This window comes from Fusarium mangiferae (assembly GCF_900044065.1).
Source record: "Fusarium mangiferae strain MRC7560 genome assembly, contig: FMAN_scaffold004, whole genome shotgun sequence".
In the NCBI taxonomy this organism is placed as follows: domain Eukaryota; kingdom Fungi; phylum Ascomycota; class Sordariomycetes; order Hypocreales; family Nectriaceae; genus Fusarium; species Fusarium mangiferae.
This window is the reverse complement of record NW_024573924.1, coordinates 1,571,017-1,595,911: the sequence shown is the minus strand read 5'-3', so window position 1 is coordinate 1,595,911 and position 24,895 is coordinate 1,571,017. Positions and strand designations below refer to the sequence as shown.

The following is a 24,895-nucleotide window of genomic DNA, read 5'->3' as shown; positions in this document are numbered from 1 at the left end:
ACATACATATCAATGTCTATTGTATTGAGTAGCCTCTTACCCCGTACTTACGGTTGCACTGGAGACGGTGCCGCCATGATGGCTGAGATGAATCATCATCACACGTTTGCAACCAGTCGAATCCTCCAGACTTCTGTCCCGTTTTAACATGTGCCTGGGCTGTCGATAACCGCACCGCCCTTGCTCGCTTGTGGCTGACAATGATAAATCACCTTCAAGACTTCACTTCCACGCCTCACAGCTCTGACACATGCCCAGGATGGCTTAGCAACGCTGAGTGGGTGAGAGTTGACTTGGCTGCCCAAGCTGAATTGGCACAGACGAGACAATAGTGAGACTGTTCAGATGGTGAGGACGCGGTTCACCAAGCCCTGCGTACGCCTCAACACGCCGTAGCCTTGGCTACCCACTGAGGTTATTTGAACAAAGACCTGACAGCCTGACAGACTTGAGCTTGGCCCAACCGTTTCTCCCTGAGGTTGCCAATCATCAGGCTGGTATGGCGTCAGTCAGGAGAAGACGGCAAGACACTCCGTTTATTCCATGTGTGCGCGCCTATGAACGCAGGGGATTCACCTGAATCACCCATCTATGTCTGCCGCCTCTGTCCTTTCGCCATTGCGGAGTAACTGGACGGTACCATTATGATCACCTTTTGAAAGTGCTTTTTATGCCCTCGCGGCTGATTTTCCTTTCTTTTTCCTATGCTCTTTCTTTCTCTGCCGCTTTGTGGCTTGCATCTGGGCAGATTCAGTGGCTCCTTAGAGATCCATTCCCACAGACTGATGCTGTCCACTCACACTCCCCACACTGATTCGAGTTGGGAGTAGGGAATAGTGTCGGCTGTCAGTCTGTTGAAGTGTTGCATTCATTTTACGTACAAGGCAGCTTATGTAGTATCTATCCCCTCGTTGAGTATGGAGGAGGCACGATATACAAGTATCAATTTCGGTCTAACATCGCCCGACTCTCAAATCCAGACTCCTGATTCTTACAGTCAGGCTTGGCGCGATCAGGAACGCTAGGTATGCTAAACCAAGGTAGACAGCTCCGCCGCACCCAGGGATGTCTTGACAAAGTCCTACGAGTCTCTCTTAGTAGCTTATCACCTCCAATTTCCCCGCCCTGGCCCTTGCGCCCGCGCTACGCCGTCATACCCTGTCCGACCTGAAGGCCGCAGCAGCAGCCCGAGGATTTTCCTACACCTATCCTCAGGCGTTATCCGAACCGATACAGCACCTAGGACAGTCTTAGGTGTTACAGTTACGCACAATCCGTACTGCAACTCTCACTTGCGGATACGTACCTTGCCACACCATTCCTGTTGGGTTGTCTCCTCTCTCCCCTCTTTACCCTGTTTCGCCACGTCTTGTCGCTCTTTTCTGCTTTCACGCCCCCTGTTGTCTTGCTCTGGGCGCATCTACGTGGCACCGAATGCTGAAGCTGTCCTACAGCAGGCACAAAACCCAGGCGCTACACCTTACTCGGTGTACTCCGCCCACCGCCGAGTTGAGTCGTCCACCAGGGACATGACTGCACGGCAAGCTCTTGGTTGACTTGGGTCGAGGTCCTTTGTGTATGTCCTCGAGCATTTGGGTTGTTACCAACCCCCAAACAACAGGAGAATGCGGTTGATGGTGGGAAACGTCGCTCCAACACGGTACAGGAGGCACTGAAGGCCATGCGAATGCACTATCTCGTCATGAACCCGCATTTACTCCATCTTGGCTGATCCCGGTGCCAGTGCCAGTTCCTCGGGTGTCTCGCCGATGCGATGACTTACACCGTAAACTTGACACACACACACACCAGCCATTCTGGGTTCTCCATCTTCTCCATGTCCGGGGCAAACCCCTCCTCGCTTGATGAGCGGTACGTCTCCGTGGTTTTGACGTTTTGCCTAGTTAGACACTTGTTGTTCCCGTTTTCTCCTCTTTCACATTCACATTATCCGCCGTTCACGCTTACATGGGCAGGTTCCCCGATTGAAAAATTATACATCAATTGACCTGGGCGTTAAAGAACGCTTTCAACGCTTGAACAACACTTGCAGGATTTGAAACTGATAGACATATGCAATATCCATATCCAAGTCTCGGAGCAGTCTTCCGAGAACACCGCTCAGCATTGCTGCTCACCTTCATACTGCAACCACCACAAGAACGACAAACTTGATAAGATCTGGAAGGACGGTAAATGTGCAACAAGCACAGCACAGCCTAGCACACCAAAATCACAATACATACATACATATCTCGAAGTGTACTCCGTACATACGCACTCTCAACACCAACAACCCCCAGTACCGACCTTGCCTTGGTTATCGGCTCGAGTGGGGGAAGCAGCCGAGATATTGTGCAGTATTGTACAGTACTGACTGAATGTAGTGCACGAGAGGGGAAGCGCTAAAGAGAAAGGGGTGTTTTCGTCTTTTTGAGGCTTGACCTTGAGCTTCCTTGACCTTGTCCGTCCACTCCATCTCATCCCATCCAGCTCCTTGGATTTCATTCACTCTCCTTGGCTTAGGCTTGGCCTTGCTTGGGCGTCGCTGTACTGTACCCCCAGGCCTGTCCACTCCTACTGGACTTCGTTTCTCCTCCCCCCGTTCTTCCCGCCCACCCCATCCCCCCATCTTCTCATCCACCCCGTCTCTCCCGCGGAAGGCAAACCAAAAAGCAACCCTCCTTCTACAGTAGCAGTCCACGGGCCACCGTCTATTTTCTCCTCCTCCACATGCCATGCTCTACCCTTAACGCACCCCGCAATCTGCCTGCATCTATCTTTCCCCAGCTCCAAATCCAGGTCCAAATCCTAATCTTTCTCTCAATCTCCATCTATCTAGCTACATATCTGCTCTGTCTCTTTACTCTACTTCTCCCATCCCCACACTTTGGTATCAAGCATCGGACGTGAAACTGAATCAAGGACTTGCTCTTTGCGCATTCATATTCACCATGCTTGCCATCCAGTCTATGGAGGGCCCTCCTCGTCCACTTCCTGGTCCTCCTCCTCCTCTCGTTGGGCCAGAGCCTACTGAAGTTCGCCAACCAAAGCCCAAGACTCTACCCTGCAAGTACTGTAGCAAGCGGTTCAGGTTCGTCATCTGTTGTTGAACAAGAGTTAGGGTAGTATACTGATAAGATCTTCTAATGTGTAGACGTGTCGAACATGTTCAACGACATGAGCGCACCCATACCAAGGAGAAGCCATTCTCATGTGGTTGGGATCGCTGCGGAAAGACATTCGGACGAAGGTACGTTTACTCTAGTTACGCTATATACCCCGTCTCTCAGGCCGTCCCACCTGGCACTCATAAACAGTACTCACCACTCACTCATCCACATATTTTTTCAAATCTTGTCATCTCCGCTCGTCCTCTTCCTGTCTTTACTTTAATGTATCATCCCAGTTGGGGGTTCTCCTGTCACTCCAGTTTTGTCATCAAATACACATGCTTATATGGATATTAGAGACCTCCTTGTTAGACACGAGAAGCTCGTGCATTTAAATGAAGGTAGCAAGGACAACAATCGACCTAGGAAGTTGTCGTCCAATACATCCTCAGCTTCACATAAGAGTTCCATCTCTGAGGGTCAGATGAGCAATGAGGCTCTCGGACAGCAACATCTAAATGTATCGCGACCTCCGCCACCACAACAACCACTCCCGCAGCCACAACAGTTCCACCATGGCCTTCCACCAAATGCTCAACAAGGCCCTCAGGATCCCCGGACTCAGCCCCGAACTGCGGCTTGCAATCTTGACCTGCTCTCTGATGCAGCCCTCGCGAGCTCAGTGACACCTGTCCAGAGAAATGTTAATGCAGCGCCTCTTCCACCACATTCACCAGATTCCCGAAGAAAGAGTAGCTATGGAGAGTCCATCGTCGCATACACCACGGAGCGACCCCGGGAAGATCAGCCTCTGGGATCCGGATACGTGCCTCAACAGCTCCCTACTGGCTCTTATGATGATTATAACCCTTTCCTTGACGAGCTGACCTCTTCGTCACATTTCTTACCTCCAAATTTTGAAATCGAACAGCAGATGATGTATTCTCGGAGCCAAGGAGGACCTTCGGGGAGAAGATCATCAAAATCGTCCTTTGTGCCAGGCCGCTTCCCTCCGATGCAAACTGAGGCACGAGATCCTGCAGACCCTGGCGCTCGGGGTATCGACGAAGCAGCACGACAGTCAGCCCTTCGTATCTCAGTATCCGACCACACTGTGATTAAGAACAGACTGGATGAGTTCTCGGCTGTTCTACCCAATGACTTTGTGTTCCCGTCCAGGCACACATCGACCAGATTCTTGGAAGGATATATCAGCGGACTCCACGAGCATCTGCCCTTCCTTCATCTTCCAACATTTTCACCTGCCGAGGCCGCTCCCGAGTTGTTGCTTGCTATCCTTGCCGTGGGGGCCCAATATCGCTTTGAGAAGAACAGAGGCTATGCCCTTTGGTATGCTGCCAAGGCTGTCGCGATGGAGCAGATTCGAAGAAGGCGCATCTCGGAGGTTCACGCTTTATTACCGACTGCTTCCGCTTACAGTCCTCATTCCACGAGGCCCTCGCCAAGTGCCACATACCGCCACTCGTTTGCATCTGCACAGTCGGAGCGACCTACAACACAGGATACTCACCGAGAGCCATAGTAAGTCTCATTCTGTGTTCAACTGACGCTCAATTTTAACCGTGTTTAGCTCTCCAAATACTCCCCAGGCTCGGATTGAGACCATCCAAGCAGTTCTACTTCTATTCGCTGTCGGTCTTTGGGGCGTGCCGACCATCCTTCATGAAGCGCTGTCACTGCAGAGCAATTTGGCAATTCTCATTCGAGAAGAAGGCCTTGTAGCAGAAATCAACCAGAGTGCTGTTAACGACTGGGAAACCTGGATTCGACTGGAAACAGCCACAAGGACGAAGCTCGTTGCTTATTGCTTTTTTAATCTTTGCAGCATTGCCTATAACATGCCCCCATTGTTATTGACATCCGAGTTGAACCTCTTGCTCCCTCAAAGAGGTAAACTTTGGAGGGCTGAGACAGCTTGGCAATGGCAGGAAATGCGACAGTCGACGCCAATGATGGAGCTCACCCTGCATGACGCCTTCTCACGACTTTTTGGCAGAACAAACCAGGGACTTCCCCAACATCTGTCGTCACTGGGAAGCTATGTTCTCATCCACGCCCTCATCCAGCATATCTATCTTCTGAAGCAGACATCTTTCGCAACTGGTCTGCCATACAACATCCACCGAACCATGAAACCCGAAGATGTCGAGGAGGTTACGCAAGCGCTGCGTGTATGGCAGACGAGTTTCGAAGATCAGCATCAGCTGAGGGCAGCGGAAGCCGGACATTACAACGCATTGGACTCGAATGTGGGAGGAACCTTGGATTACACGGCTACAGCGCTACTGCGACAAGCCTACATCCGACTCTATACCGATGTCACGCCGTCAACCGCGCTCGAGACCCGGGATCCGCTTTTGGTGGCGTCGGCGCTGAGCAGGACCCCCTTGCTAGTACGGAGTCTAAGACTGCACCGGGCAGTGTTCCAAGCATTCCACGCCCTGTCGATGCTGGTTAAGGCTGGCGTCAACTACGTAGCCAGAACCAAGTCGGCCGAATGGAGCATTCAGCATTCGCGTAAGTCATTCATTGCATGCTTTGGGCCCTTGGAGATGTCTTGATCTCGACTCGATCGCTAACTCATTGTCATAGTGTGCAATTTTGAATGTGCTATTTTGGTATCCAAGTGGCTACTCACGATTGCGGCTATTGGGCCGCACGACGCTCCCGCTTCACCCGAGGAGAAAAACCTACTGGATATGGTTGGACGGATGCTTGATGAGACTGAATTTGCGGTCCCGCCAATCGACCCATCTCTTTCGGGGCAGAACGAGGTGCCATCAAGCGACAGTGCCAAGTTGCGACAACTGGCTGTTGCAGTTGTGCGACTCTGGGCAGAGACTTTCAAAGGAACACATATCTTTGAGATTGTCAAGGTTATGGGCCAGAGTCTCGATGCATACGCTGATCTGATCGAGAAGCCGAGAGACAGAAGTCCACCGGTCCGGTTGCTGGAGCCAAACATCAACTGAAAGGGTATCGACTAGAAGGGGAGGCCAGCAGGATAATATGACGACCAGCAATGGTAGTGAAGGAAGCGACAACCTTGGGGATTTCAGGCGTCTGGTTTGAGGAAATATGGGCAACAGGCAAGATGTTGGTTAACACGCCATCTATTGAAAGATGCTGGTCCTGGCTGGGAAAATGAGGGATAACATGATGGTCCACGATATGGGTTATCGTATACATGCGGCGTTTTATGGATGACTTGTTGTGTGAATTGATTGGAAAGGCATATTTTGATGAAGTTGGCGTTGGATATGAAGGACAGAAGAGGATAACGTGGCTTCAATGCCAGCTACAGTAGTGATTATAGGAGAGAGTTTTCTCATTATGTGAATCTTGTACTCCGTAGAGATCAGATCACTCGTCTTGCCCGAGCACGAGATGTGAAGCAAAGCGTGAGAGAAGACGAGACTGAAACATGGGGATCCTGTTTAAAAGTTGACTTTCTCCAAGATTAGTCTGCAACGGTTGGGACTGGATTGACTCTTCCCCGCAAGATCCATCTTGGATTGAGTTGAATGCAAGATCCACATCCACATGCGAACTTGAAGGGAGAAAAAAAAAGGAGGGGCCGAGCCGACTCCTTTCGAGCTAAGAGTGTGGGGAAGCTAGTGGAGACCAACGTGCATCATACCTCGGCACCTTTTTAAGGGACATACCGACCGAGAATGGTCACGTACGCAGCCTCGGGCCATTTTCTTTGACTTGTTTCTTAGGTGAGCTTGATAATATATCATAGACATAGATACCATACCAGACCATAGACTTAGAATCTCTACTACTCTTCTCTTATCTTCTTTCACTTTTATCTCTAGTCCATTTCTTCACCAAGAACCAAGAACCAAAAACCATCAGCCATCAGCAACCATGCCTTTTGCGACAGAACTCACCAAGCAACTCGGCATCAGAGGTTTGCACACCCAATCCCACATCCTCGACTCTCGTACTGACCATCTCCAGTGCCCGTCGTCCAAGGCGGCATGATGCACGTAGGCACCGCCGACCTCGCCTCAGCCGTCTCCAATGCCGGCGGCCTGGGTATCATCACCGCCCTCATCTTCCCCACGCCCGAGGAACTGCGCAAGGAGATCCAACGCTGCCGCACCCTCACCAAGAACCCCTTTGGCGTCAATATCACCCTTCTTCCCGCCATGGTGCCCCCGAACTACGCCGCGTACGCTCAGGCTATCATAGACGAGGGAATCAAGGTCGTCGAGACTGCAGGAAACTCTCCCGGGCCTGTTATCTCACAGTTGAAGAAGGCCGGCATCATTGTTCTCCACAAGTGCACCACGATTCGCCATGCTCAGAGCGCCGTCAAGCTTGGCGTCGACTTCCTCAGTATCGACGGTTTTGAGTGCGGTGGACACGTTGGCGAGAGCGACATTACCAACTTTATCCTGCTCAGCAAGGCCCGTCAAACTCTCGGCGTTCCCTTCATCGCCAGCGGTGGCTTCGCAGATGGTTACGGACTCGCCGCCGCGCTGTGCCTCGGCGCTTCTGGAGTCAACATGGGGACGCGATTCATGTGCACGGTCGAGGCTCCAGTGCACCACAAGGTCAAGGAGGAGATTGTGCGCGCCGACGAGACCGACACAACGCTCCTCATGCGCAGATGGAGAAACACCACCCGACTCTTCAAGAACAAGGTTGCCCTGGAGGCTCTCGAGGTCGAGAAGAAGAGTGAGAAGGGCGAGTTTGCCGAGATTGCCCCGTTTGTGAGTGGTAAGCGAGGAAAGGAGGTCTTTGTGAACGGCGATACTGAATACGGCGTAAGTTATACATTGAGTTGAGCTGAGTTGAGTTGAGGATGCAATGACTAACACAATTCGCAGGTTTGGACAACTGGCCAGGTCATCGGCCTCATTAATGATATTCCTACATGCGATGTCCTTGTTCACAGAATTGAGAAGGAGGCGGAGACGGCGTTGAAAGAGAGACTCGCGCTTCTGGTGCCCGAGTCAAAGTTATAGAGCTACAAGATACTAGACTCGCGAGATTTTGCTTAGAACTTGTACGAAGATGTGCTGTTTATGTTTGCTGAAGAAAGAATTAATTGCAAGCGACTTTTTAAACTGTGTCTTGTCTATGAATGAGTATGCTCTTTCTAGTTCTATGCACCCGCGTCGTCGAAATCCTATAATCTATGAAATGCATAGTCCAAACGGTGTCTCTTTTCCTCGTCTGATAGTTCTATTCGTTTACGAGGCCGAGGCTGCTGAACGACGAGCTCTGGAACACCGCGATTATCAAGCGACCATTCCTTCGTCTGGGTAAGGCTCACGCCTGTCTCGATCAGCGAGATTTTGCCTCCGGGTCTCCCCGTGCTCCAATCTGTAGGGGTAGTTCGTTGGTTATGATTATGCACCATGTCCTCTGTGAGATGGAGGTTCATCTCGAGAATGGCACCGCGAACGCCACAGTATATGGTATCTGAAAGATCAGACGCTTTTGCCAGACAATAGATCCTGTCATATGTGGGACTGCCAATATGAATGGTAGCGTCGGGACGCCAGTAGTTTCGCCTTGAAGCTCCATGCCAGTAACACAATACCCCGTTTTGAGGATCGCATTTCTGAGGTTGATGCTCCGGCGCCCATCCTTGCTTCATAATGTGATCATCCTTCTGGCTGGGAAAGGGCCATTGTGGCGAGCATGGAAGAGCAGTTGTGTGATGATATGGCTTTGGGTACCTGAAGTCAAATAGACGGATATCCGGTGCTGTGTTACTGCCGGATACGAAACGCTCTGTGCCATACACAAGGAGAGAACTACCTGCTTGATAGGGTTGAAAGCGATCACGGTATACTGCGTCTTGTGGTGAAGGTGTTCGGATATCTAAAAGCCTGAATAAGGGGTTAATAGCTGACCATAAGTTTTGTGAGATAAACTTGCCTATATGTGCCATCGTCCCATGCACTCAGAAGAAGATTTTCACTTCCGCCCCTGACTGGCTCGATTGCTCGAACTGTGGTCTTCTCACTGACTCCCCCACTTATCAACCTCGAAGCATCGTCTACGTGCATAGAGTTACTGTGAGCGTTGAAAAATTGTAAGCCAGTCGGGGTGAGCTGCCCCCAACGCAGAGGATTTCGAGTTCCGCCTAAAGCGCAAGCCATGATATCTTTGCCCATGAACTTGGTGCTGCGTAAGAGTGACGCCTCATCTGCAGGACTGGCTTTGGAAAATTCATGGCAATCCAAAGGGCTCAGTACTTGGTCATCTGACACACTGAGATTGTAGAGGGTCAAAACCGAGCCTTTACCGCTTGCCAGGAGATTCGTCTCGGGATGCCACTGTAGAGATGAGACTGCCACTTGGCCAGGGGATTTCCGCATAGGATCGGAGGCATGGCTCAGAAGTGCCTCGTCCGTTGGATTCAAGTGTCTTGCGACTGTTGCAAACTTGTCTTTGCCAGAGTGTATACTAATGTCACCGTTGGCCCTCCCAACAACAATATTGGGTATCCCGTCATTCTCTGTGACAGAAGTTGCTGTGACATCTCCAGTACCAGCTCGATAGCCATGATCATGGCCCCCAATCTGATACCAAGCATCTTGCTGCCCATCAACAGGTTTTATGCAGACCATAAGATTCTCACCCACGCCGGCGGCAATAACCTCATTGTTCGGCGACGACATAAGCCGCGCATCAATGACAGAATGGAACAGCACTGACTGGCTTCCAGCAACTCGACGCTGGAATCTTTCTGGCTGGTTCTTCTTTTCATGCAGCACATTGACCCAGAAGCCGCGCTTTTCCCAGCAACGATCCAAGTACGTTGCACGATCTGCAACAGAACTCCAGAGACCCTCTGAATTTGTATCTATCTGGAGGGATGGGAACCGAGTCTTGACGAAGGTACGCCAGCCATCTTGGCGTATGAGACTTTGGAGATGCTTCGTCAAGGCGGAAACGTGAGCTACGTCACGAGCTGTGTCGAGATGCTCGACAATATCGAGAACAATATCATCTGGAAGGCTTGCCAGAGATGTTCTATCCATCATAGTTTCATTTCGCCTGAGGCTCTTGAGGTGGTGGTGGTTATGAAGTGATGCAGTTTTTACCCTGATCTGGCTTGTAGCAGTATTTTCGGGTCTATCGAGTCTTGAGGTTTGTCTTTAACTGATGTCAAAAAATCAAAAGATCTTGGAACTGTTCTAATTCGATTTTATAACATGAAGGATTTTGGCTGAGGAAGAGAAAAAAAAAACTTATACGACTCCAACAGTGAGTCAGCCATTGCTTACTGTGGTGCCTGCCTGCCTAATATTAGTTTCACGTTGTAGAAAATAGAGCGTCATAGCGGGGTCTAGGGAGTAGGTACGTACTCCCGTCTGATAGCTAGACCTAGGTATCAGTCTCTATTCAACATGCTTCAACTTCATTTCCCTGTCACTAATCTAAGTCACTAGAGTTTAGGCCTATGAGTGTCATTGCGGGCGAATTTGTTTGTATGGTGATGTTTCATTCTGTGTCTCAAACCATACAAGTCATCGATAAACGGCCCAAAATCATAAAGACGCCAAAACATTCCCCGCCGTTAACAAGCAATAGAAAAAAGCTGCAAGCCAAGCCGTAGATACAGAGAGCGTATATACACATGTTGTGTACAGGAGAAAACACATCCAAACAGCGCTGTCGTCATCCTTCAACACGAAGTTCTGTAAGGCACAAGCCTTGAGTTAGACATGGCAAGGCCAAAAAGTGCAACATCTCGACTGCGATCAGAAAGGACCAGGTAAAAGGAAAGAAACCATATGCAGGTAATGAACGGATGCTATATGAGAGAGCGGCTCCAGGAGTCATTATGACTCCGAGCCAGCTGAACGTATCAAAAGGGTTGAATCGTGCAATTCAACCAGTACTGGTGCTGCACAGAAGCTGCACCTATTCCAAGGGGCAGCAACGTGGAGCTTGCGTAAACGTTGGGAATCTATGGTTGACCTTGGTAACCAATCTGAGGACCGGCCTGTTGGATTTTGTTGACCCAATCACGGCCCAAGGTTATATGAATACCATCGTCGCCTATAAAGTCATTGTATACGACGAAATATAGTCGAGTAGGAGGGAATGTGAGGCGATGAGACTCGAACTCTACCCAGGCGTACAGGATCTGTTCTATGTCGATCAATGCACCACTGGGACATTTAGTCTTTCTGCCGATTCCTGGTGGGACACTTATAACTTGTATAAGAGACGAACGATGGAGTGTTTCGACAGAACTTTGGGCTATGAAGCTCAAGTCCAAATCCTTATCGAATGTGACCTTTTGGCGGGTTGAATAGCCGCCATCATATGTTGCTTTGACTAGATTCAAATCCTGTCCAGAAGAAGAACAGGAGGAGATACTGGGGCCGGGTGGCGGTAGTTCTTGTTGCACGTCGTGTCCCATGTCTGAAGGCCAAGCAAGGCCAGAAGGATTACCAAAGTCTTGGATGTAGTCTGGTACTAGAGGGCTCTGGATAGAGGGAGCACTAGAAACCATGTTAGTCAAGTTGAAAGGATGCAAACGGTATTGAATAACTAACCCAAATTGTGTCCTGGATTGTTGGAAAGACTTGGATGTGGTCTGGGTTGACTCTGGCAGGGGAAAGCTGTCATTGATATCAAAGTCCAAGTCCGACGCTTGGGTGATAGAGGAGGTAAAACTGGGAGCAGTATACTGGATGTACTGTTCTGATATTGGTAATGAATATGGCTCAGAATAGAGAGCTGAGGTAACGAGAGTGTTGTAATCCAAAGGATAAAGGGCTCGTGTCTGAGGTTGACCTCGAGGGTCGACGGTAGTAATGTTGGACTCGTCAATGTTGCTGTTGCTCGCTGCGATGAAGATCTGCTTCTGAATCACGGGGCTTTCGACGTTGCTCTCTGAAAGAGGGTTCGGTGCTTCCGGTAGCAGATATGTTTCTGAAGCCCAGGCTGTGATTCCTTCTACTTGGGGGGATGTCGAAGGCTTTGCTGCCGATGCCGGTGACGATGATACGGATGCTTGGGGACGCGACTTTGCCTTCTCTTTCTTCTCCTTCTCTGCTTTCTGCTTCACAAGTTTCTCCAGAGGTCCAGGCAGGAAACCCCCAAACACTTTTCTCAACGATTTCTTTTTAGGATAATGTGATCGCACGATCATGACAGCATTGATACCTGTCCTGGCCGTAATGAGGTTTAAGTATACCCAGAAAGTCGGAGTTCAGACCACACTTGGAAGAATACCAAGGAAGTAGAAAAGGGAGAAGACCCAGGTCGCCAAAGACTCCAAGCAACCGCTGGCGAGGAAAATGAAGGAAGAGAAGCAGCAGAGTATACGATCAGGCCTCAAGTTAGGCTCTCGATCCCGGTCTTATCATGGACCAGATCAGTTGAGCCTCATCAAGTACCGGCACGAACATGGATGGCGTACCATGATGGGAATTTACATGGCCGATACGTGGCAGAGAAAACCACAAAGACACAGCGCTCCCTCAGCCAGACGAGCACTACACAGCTGTGATATACCGTAGCTAGGAGGGCCATGTTTACCTATAGATGGCTACATCTTCTCTTTCAACCCACCCTGGCTGCAGAACAAGGGACCATGCTATTATGCAGTCAACTGGTTTAGTGAGCGATATCGAGCCGTGGTTGGCCGAGGTTGGCCAAGTAAAGCATTGACTGAACAATTACAAAGTGAAGATAGCAGAATCAGGGCAGACACGGTGATATACAAGGGTTCTATAGGTCAGGAAACTGTAAGGGTTGTCCCTATTTAGGGAATTGTAACTTTTGAAGTTGAGGGGCTGGTGGTGATTATATCACCAGTGACGTCTCGAGGCCCAGACTCGACTCCCCGAGCACCTCGCTTTGTATTTCACAATTGGTCTTCTGCATTAGCTCCGCATTCTGATGTGATTTATGCAATGTGATATCGGTGAATGTGACAACTCACAGGTGGGTGACTACGTGGCTTTCTCATTCGGAAATCCCCCATTCCCCAGTCCCTCTCAGCCTGATTTGTTCCAAGACAACAATGCTGATCAAAAATGCTTCACGCTATGCATCCTTCATTATGTTGCCGGGCGTTGGTATACTGGGCTTGGCTAGAAGTGGTCATTGACTATCATTGTTAATCCTATTTTTCACAAATATTAAAAAGGCCCTTTCAACTCCCTTTGCTAACCTCGGTCCCCGCTGACTGCCGTGATGTGTCTGACATTGGAGCCTCACTCGATATCTTCCTACAAGTCTTGGGCCTCTTCCATCCTCATATCCCCTCTGGGGCTACTCACTCGTTTCAGAACAGGACCCTGAAGATACTCTCCTCCCCGCTAAGTCGAAGACATGTCAGATGTTTTCACTCAACTAGTCATCATTAACTGCTGGCCAGTTTCTGCCAACGATTACAACCTCTCCAAACAACGAAACAAGTCCCAGAACCCTCTCCAAATCAGTGCCATAATCTACGGCAGAGCCTATGGCCTCGTCTCCAAAAACATAGCAGAGAAGCTTTTGGGGACAAGCGAGAAGCCTACTTCCGGGCTCCCCTCTGTGGTAGAAATCTCCTGGGCTCTATCTGGCTCTGAACAGGACTTGGAGACGAGCCAGGTTCATATCATTCCTGGGCTAGAGCAAGACCTCGTCCTTGGTGATAACCCCGAGGAACTGTACCAGAGTGTCCACCTCCCTTCCCCAGCACATTCCCAGGGACCTGAACCAGAAGGGCAAGGGTCAAGTGCGTCCTGTCCAGAGGAAACCTTGCCCTTCCAATTCAACACCTGCGAAGACTTTAAGAGTCAAGGCATAGTCCCCAAGAATCAACAATCTCAAAAAACTCTCGAGCTGCTACTGGCTCGCTGCCGCATAAGAGCCCAAAGCCCTCTCCTCCACCTCAAAACCGTAGCTTCAGAGCCAGAACAGCCCGAAGGACTGTCAAAGATTGGCACTACTTCCTTGTGCGGATCTTTTGATATCTCCTCCAACACGTCTGATTCAGATGGGAGATGGATCATGCCGGCCAGCGACAAATTGCACACGGAGAGGACTTCCTCGCTGCAGCCTTCGGACTCTGCTAGTATGGTCGACCCCGGTGAGAATATCGCCTGGGAGTTATCAACAGAAGCATCTCAAGCTCTTTCTCACAGTTTCCAATTCCATGGCTGGTCTCTGGTAGACACAACCTCAGCAGATACCCATCCAAGTACCCCTGAATTGGTGGAAGATCAGAACACTACCCATGAGTCTCAGAACGACGATTTCGCCACGCACCCGGGTCATCAATTCTGGGAATGGGACGTTGAGAGACAACTTTGGCGTCGAAAGGGTCAGGACGGGTCGGACGAGAGAGACTGGTTTGAAATCCCTCAATAACAATGGCTTGCTCGTAAGATACCCAGTCCAAGGAGTTCCTTGAGCACTAAAAGCTAAAAACACATAGCTTCAATAATATGCTCGTGTTTTTTTTTTTTTCGTTTTGTTTTCTGATCTTTAGTTTGCACCCGCAGTTATTGCTAGACAGTTCAATATATAGCATTTTGCTCTTAATTTACTTATGTCTGCTTGGCTACTCGACTATCGTTAGTATCAACAGCCTACTAGATGGCCATCCCGACAATTCGAGAGGTGAGCTTGAAGGTGGCAAACAGAATGCCGGTATGTATTCGAATCATAAGCAGCTTATCCAATCGCAAATATGCACCACAGAGCAAAAACGCCATACACCAACAATCTACACGCCAACTACCAATAACGACGCCTCCCAATGCCTGTATCATCATAATAGTAGATGCAGCGCCCGCACGCCCTTCTCTGCCGCTGCAATATGCCAAGGTCGAACATCCATCTCGCGATCTACAACACCTCGTGCTCTGGCTAGGGTTCCGAGACCCCTAAAATAGCACAGCATTTCTCTTAGAAGAGGCTCGTACGCCCTAGGTGTAGCCTCTGTGTGAACAAGGTTGACCTCCATCACGACCGGGGGGTCTTCAAGCTTTGTTCCTGTTCTTTTAATCAAATATCCACTGGCAAGTGCCGGTCTTACTTCCAGTAACGTAGTAGAGTTACAGAGTCGATGTCCCACGATGGCACCCCATGTCTGGTCAGTGGCATCGATCAGGAAGGAATCGGCCTCTGCTTCTGCAGCACCCTCGGCTGTAGGTGTAGCAGCTAACGTGCTAGCATCACGCATAGGCGTTGCCGGCGTTGTGGTTTGCTCCGGTGAAACAATATTAGCCTGGGGTGTGGATACTGGTGTCGAGTAGAACGCCGAGGTTGCCGCATGAGGAATCTTCACGATCGGCGGGACCAGCTGCAAAGATGGGTTGGTATCGACGGACATGATAATCATGGTGAATGAATGTTTGTCGTCTAGCGTTGAGGCTGCTTGCCACCACTCCACCTCTCTTTGGTCCATTACCCCAGACTTGGTGATGATCACTCGCCAATGAACTTTCCAGATCGATATCATAGTCAACGTAGTCGCCCAGATCTCAGCTATGATGGCGGCCTTGTGTTGGGAGACGGAACGATCCGGTGTTCTGCTCCGAGTGATTGAATAGGACGTGGTCGCTTGTCGTTGTCCACGATTGTCGGTCCATGCAGCTGTAATCCATCGGCCGTCAAGACTTTCAGCATAGCCAACATGTAAACAGGAATTCTCATGCATAAGGGACTGAGAAGGTGACGTTGTAAGCTTGAAGTCAATCATGCGAGGTGGAGGCTGTTCGAGCATAACTGCCGGTGCCGGTGTAGGGCCACCGAATTCGGTATCCAAAAACAAGGTGCACCTATCATATGTCTCTATGCAGAGCTTAATCATTTCCGCGGGAGTCGGGACGACTAGCGACGTCGTGGAAGAGATCATATCTAACGAAACAAGCTGCAGCACCAGCTCATTCTGTGGAGATTCTCGACGAGCTGCTAGAAGGTCGCTGTACTCATCAAAGCAACGGTAGAAAGCCGTGCAAGCCTCGATGATGGAAGCTGGATTATCTGGCGAGTAAACAAAGTAAATGACCAGATTCTTGTCTTTCGACTTCAACTCTGACAGAGAGCTTCGGAGCACTTCCATGCTTTCCACAAGAGCAGAGCCATGACCAGTCACGGTTGCGTCAGGCGAAGTCGAGATCCTATCAACCTCATATGGCAAGACGCCATCGTTCCAATCTCCAGACAACGGCAGGTTGTTGAGAGTGCCAAGTTTCAACGATTCATATACACTCTTTACGCGGCCGAGGAAACTTTCAACGTGGTCTGACATCCCCTTCCAGCCTGGAAAGATGCAAAGAGCGGAGATGTCCTTTGGCCCCCACGAAGGTGACAGCCCGAGACCTTCCCAGAAAGACATTGATGATGGAAGTACTGAGAGTTTCGTTTCTGATCTGCGCACTTCCAGATGAGGTACAGGAATCTGGTATAGATTGTTTGCGCGCAATTGCTCAGCGTTGGGATCTCTGCCCGGAATCGGTCTGGGCTGGAGACGGCTCGGTTGTCCTACAAGGGGGAGGTCCTGAATTTCCAGCAGCCCTTTCAACCGCACAGCCGTGGGGGTACCCAAATTCGAAGGCATGACATCGTGTAGAAGTTGTAAGGAGTTCCGAGCGATATTGAGCTCATGGCTCCTCATAGTCGCAAGGGAGACAGACGACTCAGCCTTATGCTCGAGGCCAATTTCAAGTCGCCCGGTAGCAGCCTGTTCGGTGATGATTTGCGCAATCTCAACAAAATCATGGTTGGAAAGGCCTACGTCCACGTTCAGTGGCTCTGGGTCCAAAAAGAAACGGTGTAGCAGCATTTCTGGCGATTCTGTTTTGGACAGTTTTGGGAGCTCGATCGCAAGTTGCTCATCAGTGAAATCATCTAGCAGTTCTGTCTCTCTAGAAGTTGTAGCCTGTGAAAGAACATCATCATCCACGACGGTTCGTTTAATACTGGACTTGACGGGAGAAACTGGGCCACCAGAGAGCGAACTTATATCATCTCCGTCTGACTCGAGATCACTCTCCTCAGAGATCCAATCATGCCCGTTCAGTCTCTGGGGGCTTGCATGGGTAGTAGATGTGTCAATACCAGTCAAACTTCTGATAAGGGAGTTCCCAAGAAGTGATTTGGAAGTCTGCTTCAGCTTTCCTTGCCCTTCGAGATACTCATCTCGAGAAAGATTATGGGCACTCGGCCTCGAATCTCCGTTACGCTGGTCCTTTGAAAAGTCGAATGCACCGCCATGCTCATACTTTTTGTTGATCAGAGGGATCTTAGGATCAAACTCGACCTTTTCAAAGACACTACTCTTTCTCCGAGGGGGCTGGACAGCATAATCATCCTTGGTAGGGCTGGACAACGAGGCCCGGACTCGCTTGAACACCGTGGCAGGGTCAAATGGACTAGACCCTCGCTTGGCAGTATCTGGTCGCTCAACTTTGATTCTGTGATTAAGCTCCTCATTGAGTGAGCTCCTGGCATGCTTCAGTTCTGGCTTAGCGAAGACAGAATCATTGATCTTTGGCTTTGGTTTGACTTCAGGCTGCGGCTCTATGGCCTTGTGAGGCTGCGGATGCGGCTGCGGATGTGATAACAACGGCGGAGGCATTACCTGGGGCGCAGGTGCAGTAGGAGCTGGTTGCAAATCTGGCATGTCCATGTCCAGATCGTTGCCGTCAGGGCCGTCAAAGAAATTAAAGTCATCCTCTGTTACATCGTGGTCCCCGAACACATCCTCACCCAAGTCGTTCATTACATCGTCAGAATCGCCCATAGCGTTGCTGTTGCTTCGTTCTCTCTTTTGTTCGTGATGGCCTCCCCAGGCGTCATTCTCAGCATCAGGCATCGGTGTCGCTGTTGGCATCGTGATATCAGCATCGACAACTGCAAGGGTCGGGGGCGGGTTGTTGGGACTTGAGATCGCTCCATCCAAGGAATGGGCAATGCCGATGTGTTGTTGAATTGCGTCGGGGGGTGTTGGATACATGACACCAGCGGCAGCGGTGCTAGGTCGCCTCATGGTCAAAGGAGACTGCCCATTGAGATTTTGAGCGACGGGGTTCGCACCATTAACTTCTTTAGGGACAGCATACATTCGCTCAGCTCTGCGTTTGGAGATTCTCTCCTCCCTTTCAGACGCACTGGCGAACCATCCACGAGCATCTCCTAAAGGATCGTGGCATTCCTCGTGGCCACTGAGCATTGTGTCGCCAACACGATGAGTTGTTGACATTTCCAATGGCTTCTTTCGAAAGCAGAGCGATCCTGGCCAGGGAACTGTTGCCCGTGATCGCTTAGATTCCCCGTCCGCATCTTGCGAAGTCGGCTTGGAAATAAGGAGGTTGACCCAGGGGCTCGACTTGAATTGAGATGGGTTGAGTCCACAGTATTCGAGTGCTTTGAGGCATGAGTGCTTCCATTGCGAATCATTTGTATCTGGGACACTTCTCACGCTCAAAGCTTGCGTATTAGGTGTCTGTGCTAGGCTTCGATCCGGACCATCCCCATTCGCAAAGTTCTGTTTTGTTGCAAAAACTCCATAGGGGGCAGCCAGCACTGAGCTACTTGGCGAAGAGGAATCACCTGTAAGAACATCTTCCACTGTCGCCAGGTTCTTGCAGTAAGCGAAAGTGAGACTGACAACAAGAGAGCCCGTAGTAGTGAGATATGTCTTGAACGTGCCAACGACGGGATCGGCTTGCAATGAGCCCCTTTCCCGGTCATTCGCATCGGCTTGCAAAGGTGGAATCAACATTGTCCTGTAGTTCAGTGGAATGGCCATAGACCGACTACAGAAAGCAAACGCTATCGAGGAAATGACTGCGACTATGAACTGTTCGTAGATAATCTTTGGCACTATCCGCGGCGTCCTCATGTCGGTAGCCTGAGCTGAAGACTGAGACCCTCCGTCTGGCAAAGCCCCTCCAGCGACCTGAGTTGGTGAAATCAAAGGGTTACGGCTATTTGCCTCGGCCGGAGATGAGGTCGACGCTGCATTATTCGGGGCATTCTGTGTGGTGTTCCCCGGGATGCGGCTCTTCTGCAAAGCTACTGGTTCAAGGGTACCCTCCTCAACCATCCCTAATGTGTAGCCTGAAGCTTCCAGGCTAGATCCTGGGGCAGAACTGACGAGACTGCTCGTCCCGTCTTTGCTGACGATTTGGAAGATCCATATTCCTACTCGTTCGGCGTCGTACGAAACAAGCTTTCCTTGGTCGCGAAGGGAACTTTGAATCTCGAGAGCGGATGATTGAAAGCCATGCGATTGGTCAGGAGGAGGCTCGTAGATGCGAAAGGCTACCGACGCGATGTTGTTCTGAAAAGTTCAAAGTTAGATAAAGAAATGCTTTCGGAGGAAGGCTAAGAGTATAAGGGTAACTCAAACATACTATCGACAAGGTATTCGTCTCATATTCACTGGTCTCCATTGCGACAACTTCCTCGCCGTTCCGAAGTCGCAACCGTAAATGCGGCCTTAGGAACGACGGCGAGGCCCAAGCCTAAAAGGGCTCGACACTCTGCGTCGTTTCTTCTTTGCAGTCGAGCCTTAGGATAAAAGAAGTTGTCGAGATCTGGTTGTCTGGATGGTACTGGTAGGGGCAGTCGACTCCCCAGACTCCATCTCAACGGGCTCAGACACTTGTGTTTAGTCGCAGACTCGCAGCTCGGGGATGGTGCCACGGAGAGCTAAAATGGCTCGGACGGTAAGTTAATTCTTCGAAATATTGCTGAAAGAAGTAAAGGCTAAGTTATCGACGTTATGTTGTGTTCTCTGGGCATAAGGAAACGATGTGATGATGGTCTGGGCCTGTCCGATATTTGATGATGTCTGTCGCGACGAACTAGGCGTTGGCGGAGGTGGGAATTCAGTGGAGGCGGAAGAGCAAGGGCCTCAGCTGGGATGGGGAACACTTTTAATCGGGGTCAATCAAGTGGTTTGTTGACCGGGTTTAACGGGGGAGTAAAGGAACGGGCAGCCAATTTCAAGGGACTGAATAGGAGCGAATTAGGCTAGGCTAGGGGAAGAGAAGATCAGCAACAGTAAAGAGTTGGTCCTTGGAATCTTGACGTTTGTATCCGTATACAATTTGATACAAGCAAGACCATAAACTACCAAAGTGAATCCTCTATCTTACTGTTTGGTTTCAAATAACTAAATTGTGTTGTCAATAACATTATGTAGAAATCATCAGAGTATATACATTCTCCCTCTGCTTGAGATATCCACTGAGGTCCCTTACCGAGAGTCACCGACCACACCGAAGATAGTGGGGCGTCGTTTTTCTTGACCTTGATTTTTTTCCAAGTCCAAGGCGCATCACCTGGTTAATCGCAAAACTTGCATTATTCCTCTCAACACGACAACCAAGTTTCGTCAGTGCGGTTTTGCTGTAACACCGCCATCATGAAGCTTTCAAACCCGGGAACTGTTCCCGTATATACAATTTCGGGCGCATCTAGTGCCCGACCTCTACCCGACTGGCTTGCGCGACGCAGAAAGCGAAGTTTGAAGGACGATGCCGAATACCAGAATCGTGTCGAGCTTCTGCAGGATTTCGAGTTCGAAGAGGCTAGTAACTGTATCCGGGTCAGTGAGGATGGCGACTGGATCATGAGTACAGGCACATACAAGCCCCAGATTCATGTTCATAACCTACCTCAGCTGTCGCTGTCTTTCGCTCGTCATACCAACTCCCTCAACCACTCATTTGAGCTCCTGTCAACCGATTACTCCAAATCCCTTCACCTTCAAACCGATCGCCGCCTCGAATTTCACACTCCCATGGGCTGCCATTACGAAGTCCGTCTTCCCAGATATGGGCGAGCTCTTGTCTACGACCGGCAATCTACCGAGGCTCTTGTGCCATCGGTGGGCTTGGATAGCGATGGTAAGGGCGAGGTGTTCCGCCTCAACCTTGAGCTAGGACGCTTCATGAAGTCATATCAGGTCGATGTTGGTGGCGACGATGAACTTACTGGGGGCGGTTTACAAGGAGGTATTGGGGTTGGTAGCGTCAACACGGCTGCTATCGCTGAGAATACTCACAACTTGCTCGCTTTTGGGACTTCGATAGGAACAGTTGAGTTTTGGGACCCCCGATCCAAGTCCAGGGTCGCCTTGCTAGGAGGCCACGAAGGCGAAGTTACAGCACTGGACTTCAGCCCTTCAGGCCTTTCTATCGTTACGGGTGCTTCGAGTGGCATGATGCAGATTTTCGATCTGCGACGACCCGTGCCCCTCATGAAGAAGGATCAAGGATACGGTTTCCCTGTGCATAAGCTCATGCATATGACAACGGCATCACAAGAAAAGAAGATTCTGTCAGCGGATAAACGCATCATCAAGCTATGGGATGAGGAGACAGGAGATCCTTGGACGTCAGTAGAGCCTATCGTGGACATCAACGACGTTGCATGGTGCAAGAATACCGGTATGATCATGACAGCCAACGAAGGCAAGCAGCAACATGCGTTCTTCGTTCCCCAACTAGGTCCCGCTCCTAAATGGTGCTCATTCTTGGACAACATGGTCGAAGAAATGGCGGAAGAGGTGCACACCGAAACATACGACAACTACAAGTTCTTGACACTGCCCGAACTGAAGCAGCTGAGCTTGTCCCACCTGGTTGGAAAGACCAGCCTACTTCGACCTTACATGCACGGATACTTTGTGGCCTCCAAGCTGTACGAGCAGGCTAGATTGATTGCCAACCCATACGTCTGGGAAGAGGAGAGGACGAAGCGTATCAAGGATAAGGTCGAGAAGGAACGCGCAAGTAGAATCAGAGGCACTAAGAAGGTCAAGGTCAACCAGAAGATGGTGGATAAGATTCTCAAGAAGCAGGAGAACAGAGATGAGGTTGACACCAATGTCGGTGTTCTTGGTGATTCCCGTTTCAGCAAGATGTTCGAGGATGAAGCCTTCCAGGTGGACGAGACTACTGGAGAGTTCCGTGCTCTCAACCCAAGCACTGCGGTGGGACAGCAGGTCGATTCGAAGGCCCCAGCCCGATATCAGGGCAAGGACTCTGACGATGATGTGTCCGGTGATGAAGATATGGAGAAGAAAGTCCCAGCAACAAGGCGAAAGACCAAGGACGAAGACGTCGTCATGCGTGTGTCTTTAACCACCAACCAGGGACGGGCTGTCAAGGACACGGCGCTTGGCTCGAGACAGCAGAAGTCGGGGCGCACTCACCAGGCCCGAGGAGAGGTTGTTGGCGAGCGCCAAGTGTCCTTCATTCCAGAGTCAAGGAGAAAGCAAAAGAAGAGAGAGGAGGAGCTACCTGCTGAACCCCGGGACAAACGAACAGGAGCTGCTCGACGCAGCGCCAGTGGCAACACATTTAGACGGATCTAAGAAATGAGAAAGACAAAACAGGCGCTTGGATTTCATTATCAAAATAGCAAAGGCGTTAATGCTCAGTTCGTGGAGTAAAGATGAGACAGCCCATGCGTGGAAGGTTACTATTTATACATGGATGATACCCGGATCCTGTCCGTTGGAAACACCAATTTGAGACCACAACCATCAAATACGTGGCTGACAACTTCTATGACCACTCCTGCCACCGTGACTGCCAGTCGCACACTACAGTGAGGATCTCCCTCTGCTGTTGCTGTTGCTGTTGCTGTTGCTGCTGCTCCTCACTTCTTTAACCACTTCTTCTCCTTACGCTTTGCCTTGGCTTGAGCTAGACCCTTTTCAAGATCCTCAGGTCGGATTCTCGGAGTCGGAGGGACATCATCATCAGCAATCCGTGTACGGTTACGATGAGATGGAACAGGCCCGTCTTTGACTGATGAAGGGAACTCTGTTCTCCGCGGTGTGAGAGCTGTAACAACCTTACGGGCGGACTTTCTGATTGTCTCTCTCATTGTCCATTCACGCCTCTTTGCTATGAAGAAGAGAGCGGCTGTGGAGACTATAACAAAGTCAGTGCATGTAAACGATCAATGGGGGAGAGATACATACTGCCGATCAAACTGACGACAACAACTACAACGATGATAGCAATCATGCCGCCTTGAGAGATGGAAACGGAGTTGCCTGAGCTGTCACCAGCAGCACCCACCTCAGTGCCAGAGTCGGCACTTGGAGCACTATCATCATAGCTCTCCGACGCAAGTGGGAAAGGGTTACTTGTCGAAGTCATTGTCTTTGAGTTTGTGTAAACTGGTGTAAGGATATGGCTGCTCGAGAAGCTGCACAGGAAGGTTCACAGAACCTATGGATTATGGCAAAAAAAAAAAGTAAAATACCGTGTAATTAAGAAAGAAGGGTTAGGAATTCTCAAGAATACCGCCTCTTTGGTGAGGGCAGCCACTTGTATATACATCCCCAAGTCTTTGGTTCCTCATCCTCCACAAGCGTAGTACTCAGACCCTGGCATCCTTGATACCGGCTTGGCTCTCAAGTCCCGAGTATTCGAGACGAATCATCATTGGATTTCCATCACGGGGCCGAGACTCGAGCACAGCAGCAGGAACCGCGATATAGTAGCACGCACATCTGTGATTGGCGACAATCCAGCTCGAAGCGCTGAGCGGCGAAGCCTCAAACAGGGGTCCAGCCAATAAGACTTGAGATCTGGGCTTTATCAACCTCCATGCCTGTACTTCGTCACGCGCCAAAGGGTGATTAATGCAGGGCCGTTATTGTGCGCAAGGGAAATATTCATATTTTTCACAGTGATGAGCCGCCGGATTGGTTCTGCAAAGCCTTAGTTTGGGATTAAGTCGTAGTGCATGTGGGTGTTGGATATTTGTTTCACTATGTGATGTTGGGCCGGTGATAACGGCGGTTGACAATGATCAACTAACGGTGGCCCATGCATTGTTGGCGTCCATTTCTGAACCGAAGCGCCAGGGGTCGTTGTTGGTTCTTTATATGCTTATCGTGTAAGTTGACCTGCAGCCGTTGTCATGGTTTTGACAGCGTTTGAGATTGATTTTGGCAGGAAGAGAAGACGTTGAACTTCAGATAACCGCCGTTCTAGATGATACTTCTAAGCGAAAAACTTGGCGATGCGATGTTACATCATCTTAGATCTGGTATAAGCGCCTTTAGCAGTTGAAATGTATTCATGACCCTGCTCAGGGTGATACAACCATGCTGTGTGATACAAAAACGAGGCCTCCTTTACAGTTCCCTTCTTGCGATTTCGTATATGTTAGATGCTTGTATGATAGCCGAAGATCGTATATGACCCTAGCTTCTTTAAGTCAGTCTAAAGCACCACCAAAATAGTCACATTCACAAATTGCCTAAAACATCTCCAAATGCGACTTGTAGTTTAGTCGAGGTGCAAGTTGACAGCAGTTAAGAAAGAAGCACATCACTTAATCTCTCTCGAATATCCTCTTACAAATGAAGGCATATAATAAGCTTGACTTATACAGTTCAAGGAGGTTAGTTACACTAGAAGGCCACAAGTGATAGCAGGCGGTAACTGGAGGAACAGCTTTCCTGGGGGGTTATCAGTTTACCTAGATATTCTTTCACCCTTCATCATGCACGTTGTTTCGAATATAAACATACCTACCTTGCTGCCAATTACCAACTCACTAAAGCCCCCAAAGTATAGGTACCTAAGGTAGAATCTTAATAATTCGTACGGCAGTTGGATTCCTATACCTTAAAGGCCAGAAGAAGGAACGCGGCCAGTAACAGTTTAAGGTAGGTACTGTCTACTAGGTACCTTAGGTAGTAACTGGGTATTGCCTCTTCAAGGCATCATTCTCAAAGTCCCTCCTGCTCCGAGCTCTTTGAGATGTGCGTGCTTCCGCTCAAAGTGTGCCCA

The 24,895-nt window shown here is 49.9% G+C and overlaps 8 protein-coding genes across 8 annotated transcripts; 4 read left to right on the top strand and 4 right to left on the bottom strand.

The window, feature by feature from the left end:
* Positions 1 to 2,954: 2,954 nt before the first annotated feature.
* FMAN_09087 (uncharacterized protein) lies at positions 2,955 to 6,106 on the top strand (the record flags this gene model as incomplete). The annotated part of the gene is made up of 5 exons (XM_041829888.1): positions 2,955 to 3,094; positions 3,158 to 3,253; positions 3,471 to 4,655; positions 4,705 to 5,651; positions 5,727 to 6,106. 5 exons carry the CDS (start codon positions 2,955 to 2,957, stop codon positions 6,104 to 6,106), a joined length of 2,748 nt encoding a protein of 915 aa, XP_041680606.1.
* A 901-nt stretch (positions 6,107 to 7,007) lies between these two features.
* Positions 7,008 to 8,113, top strand: FMAN_09086 (putative 2-nitropropane dioxygenase; the record flags this gene model as incomplete). The annotated part of the gene is made up of 3 exons (XM_041829887.1): positions 7,008 to 7,050; positions 7,101 to 7,912; positions 7,976 to 8,113. The coding sequence occupies 3 exons, from the start codon at positions 7,008 to 7,010 to the stop codon at positions 8,111 to 8,113; spliced, it is 993 nt and encodes a 330-aa protein (XP_041680605.1).
* Positions 8,114 to 8,277: 164 nt separating this feature from the next.
* Positions 8,278 to 10,147, bottom strand: FMAN_09085 (uncharacterized protein; the record flags this gene model as incomplete). The annotated part of the gene is made up of 2 exons (XM_041829885.1): positions 8,278 to 8,986; positions 9,036 to 10,147. The coding sequence occupies 2 exons, from the start codon at positions 10,145 to 10,147 to the stop codon at positions 8,278 to 8,280; spliced, it is 1,821 nt and encodes a 606-aa protein (XP_041680604.1).
* Positions 10,148 to 11,076: 929 nt separating this feature from the next.
* Positions 11,077 to 12,270, bottom strand: FMAN_09084 (uncharacterized protein; the record flags this gene model as incomplete). Its single annotated transcript, XM_041829884.1, has 2 exons — positions 11,077 to 11,617; positions 11,672 to 12,270. 2 exons carry the CDS (start codon positions 12,268 to 12,270, stop codon positions 11,077 to 11,079), a joined length of 1,140 nt encoding a protein of 379 aa, XP_041680603.1.
* A 1,187-nt stretch (positions 12,271 to 13,457) lies between these two features.
* FMAN_09083 (uncharacterized protein) lies at positions 13,458 to 14,483 on the top strand (the record flags this gene model as incomplete). The annotated part of the gene is made up of 1 exon (XM_041829883.1): positions 13,458 to 14,483. The coding sequence occupies one exon, from the start codon at positions 13,458 to 13,460 to the stop codon at positions 14,481 to 14,483; it is 1,026 nt and encodes a 341-aa protein (XP_041680602.1).
* Positions 14,484 to 14,886: 403 nt separating this feature from the next.
* On the bottom strand, positions 14,887 to 19,519 carry FMAN_09082 (uncharacterized protein; the record flags this gene model as incomplete). The annotated part of the gene is made up of 2 exons (XM_041829882.1): positions 14,887 to 19,407; positions 19,481 to 19,519. 2 exons carry the CDS (start codon positions 19,517 to 19,519, stop codon positions 14,887 to 14,889), a joined length of 4,560 nt encoding a protein of 1,519 aa, XP_041680601.1.
* Positions 19,520 to 20,496: 977 nt separating this feature from the next.
* FMAN_09081 (putative nucleolar protein 10) lies at positions 20,497 to 22,452 on the top strand (the record flags this gene model as incomplete). The annotated part of the gene is made up of 1 exon (XM_041829881.1): positions 20,497 to 22,452. The coding sequence occupies one exon, from the start codon at positions 20,497 to 20,499 to the stop codon at positions 22,450 to 22,452; it is 1,956 nt and encodes a 651-aa protein (XP_041680600.1).
* Positions 22,453 to 22,739: 287 nt separating this feature from the next.
* FMAN_09080 (uncharacterized protein) lies at positions 22,740 to 23,248 on the bottom strand (the record flags this gene model as incomplete). The annotated part of the gene is made up of 2 exons (XM_041829880.1): positions 22,740 to 23,017; positions 23,068 to 23,248. The coding sequence occupies 2 exons, from the start codon at positions 23,246 to 23,248 to the stop codon at positions 22,740 to 22,742; spliced, it is 459 nt and encodes a 152-aa protein (XP_041680599.1).
* Positions 23,249 to 24,895: the final 1,647 nt, after the last annotated feature.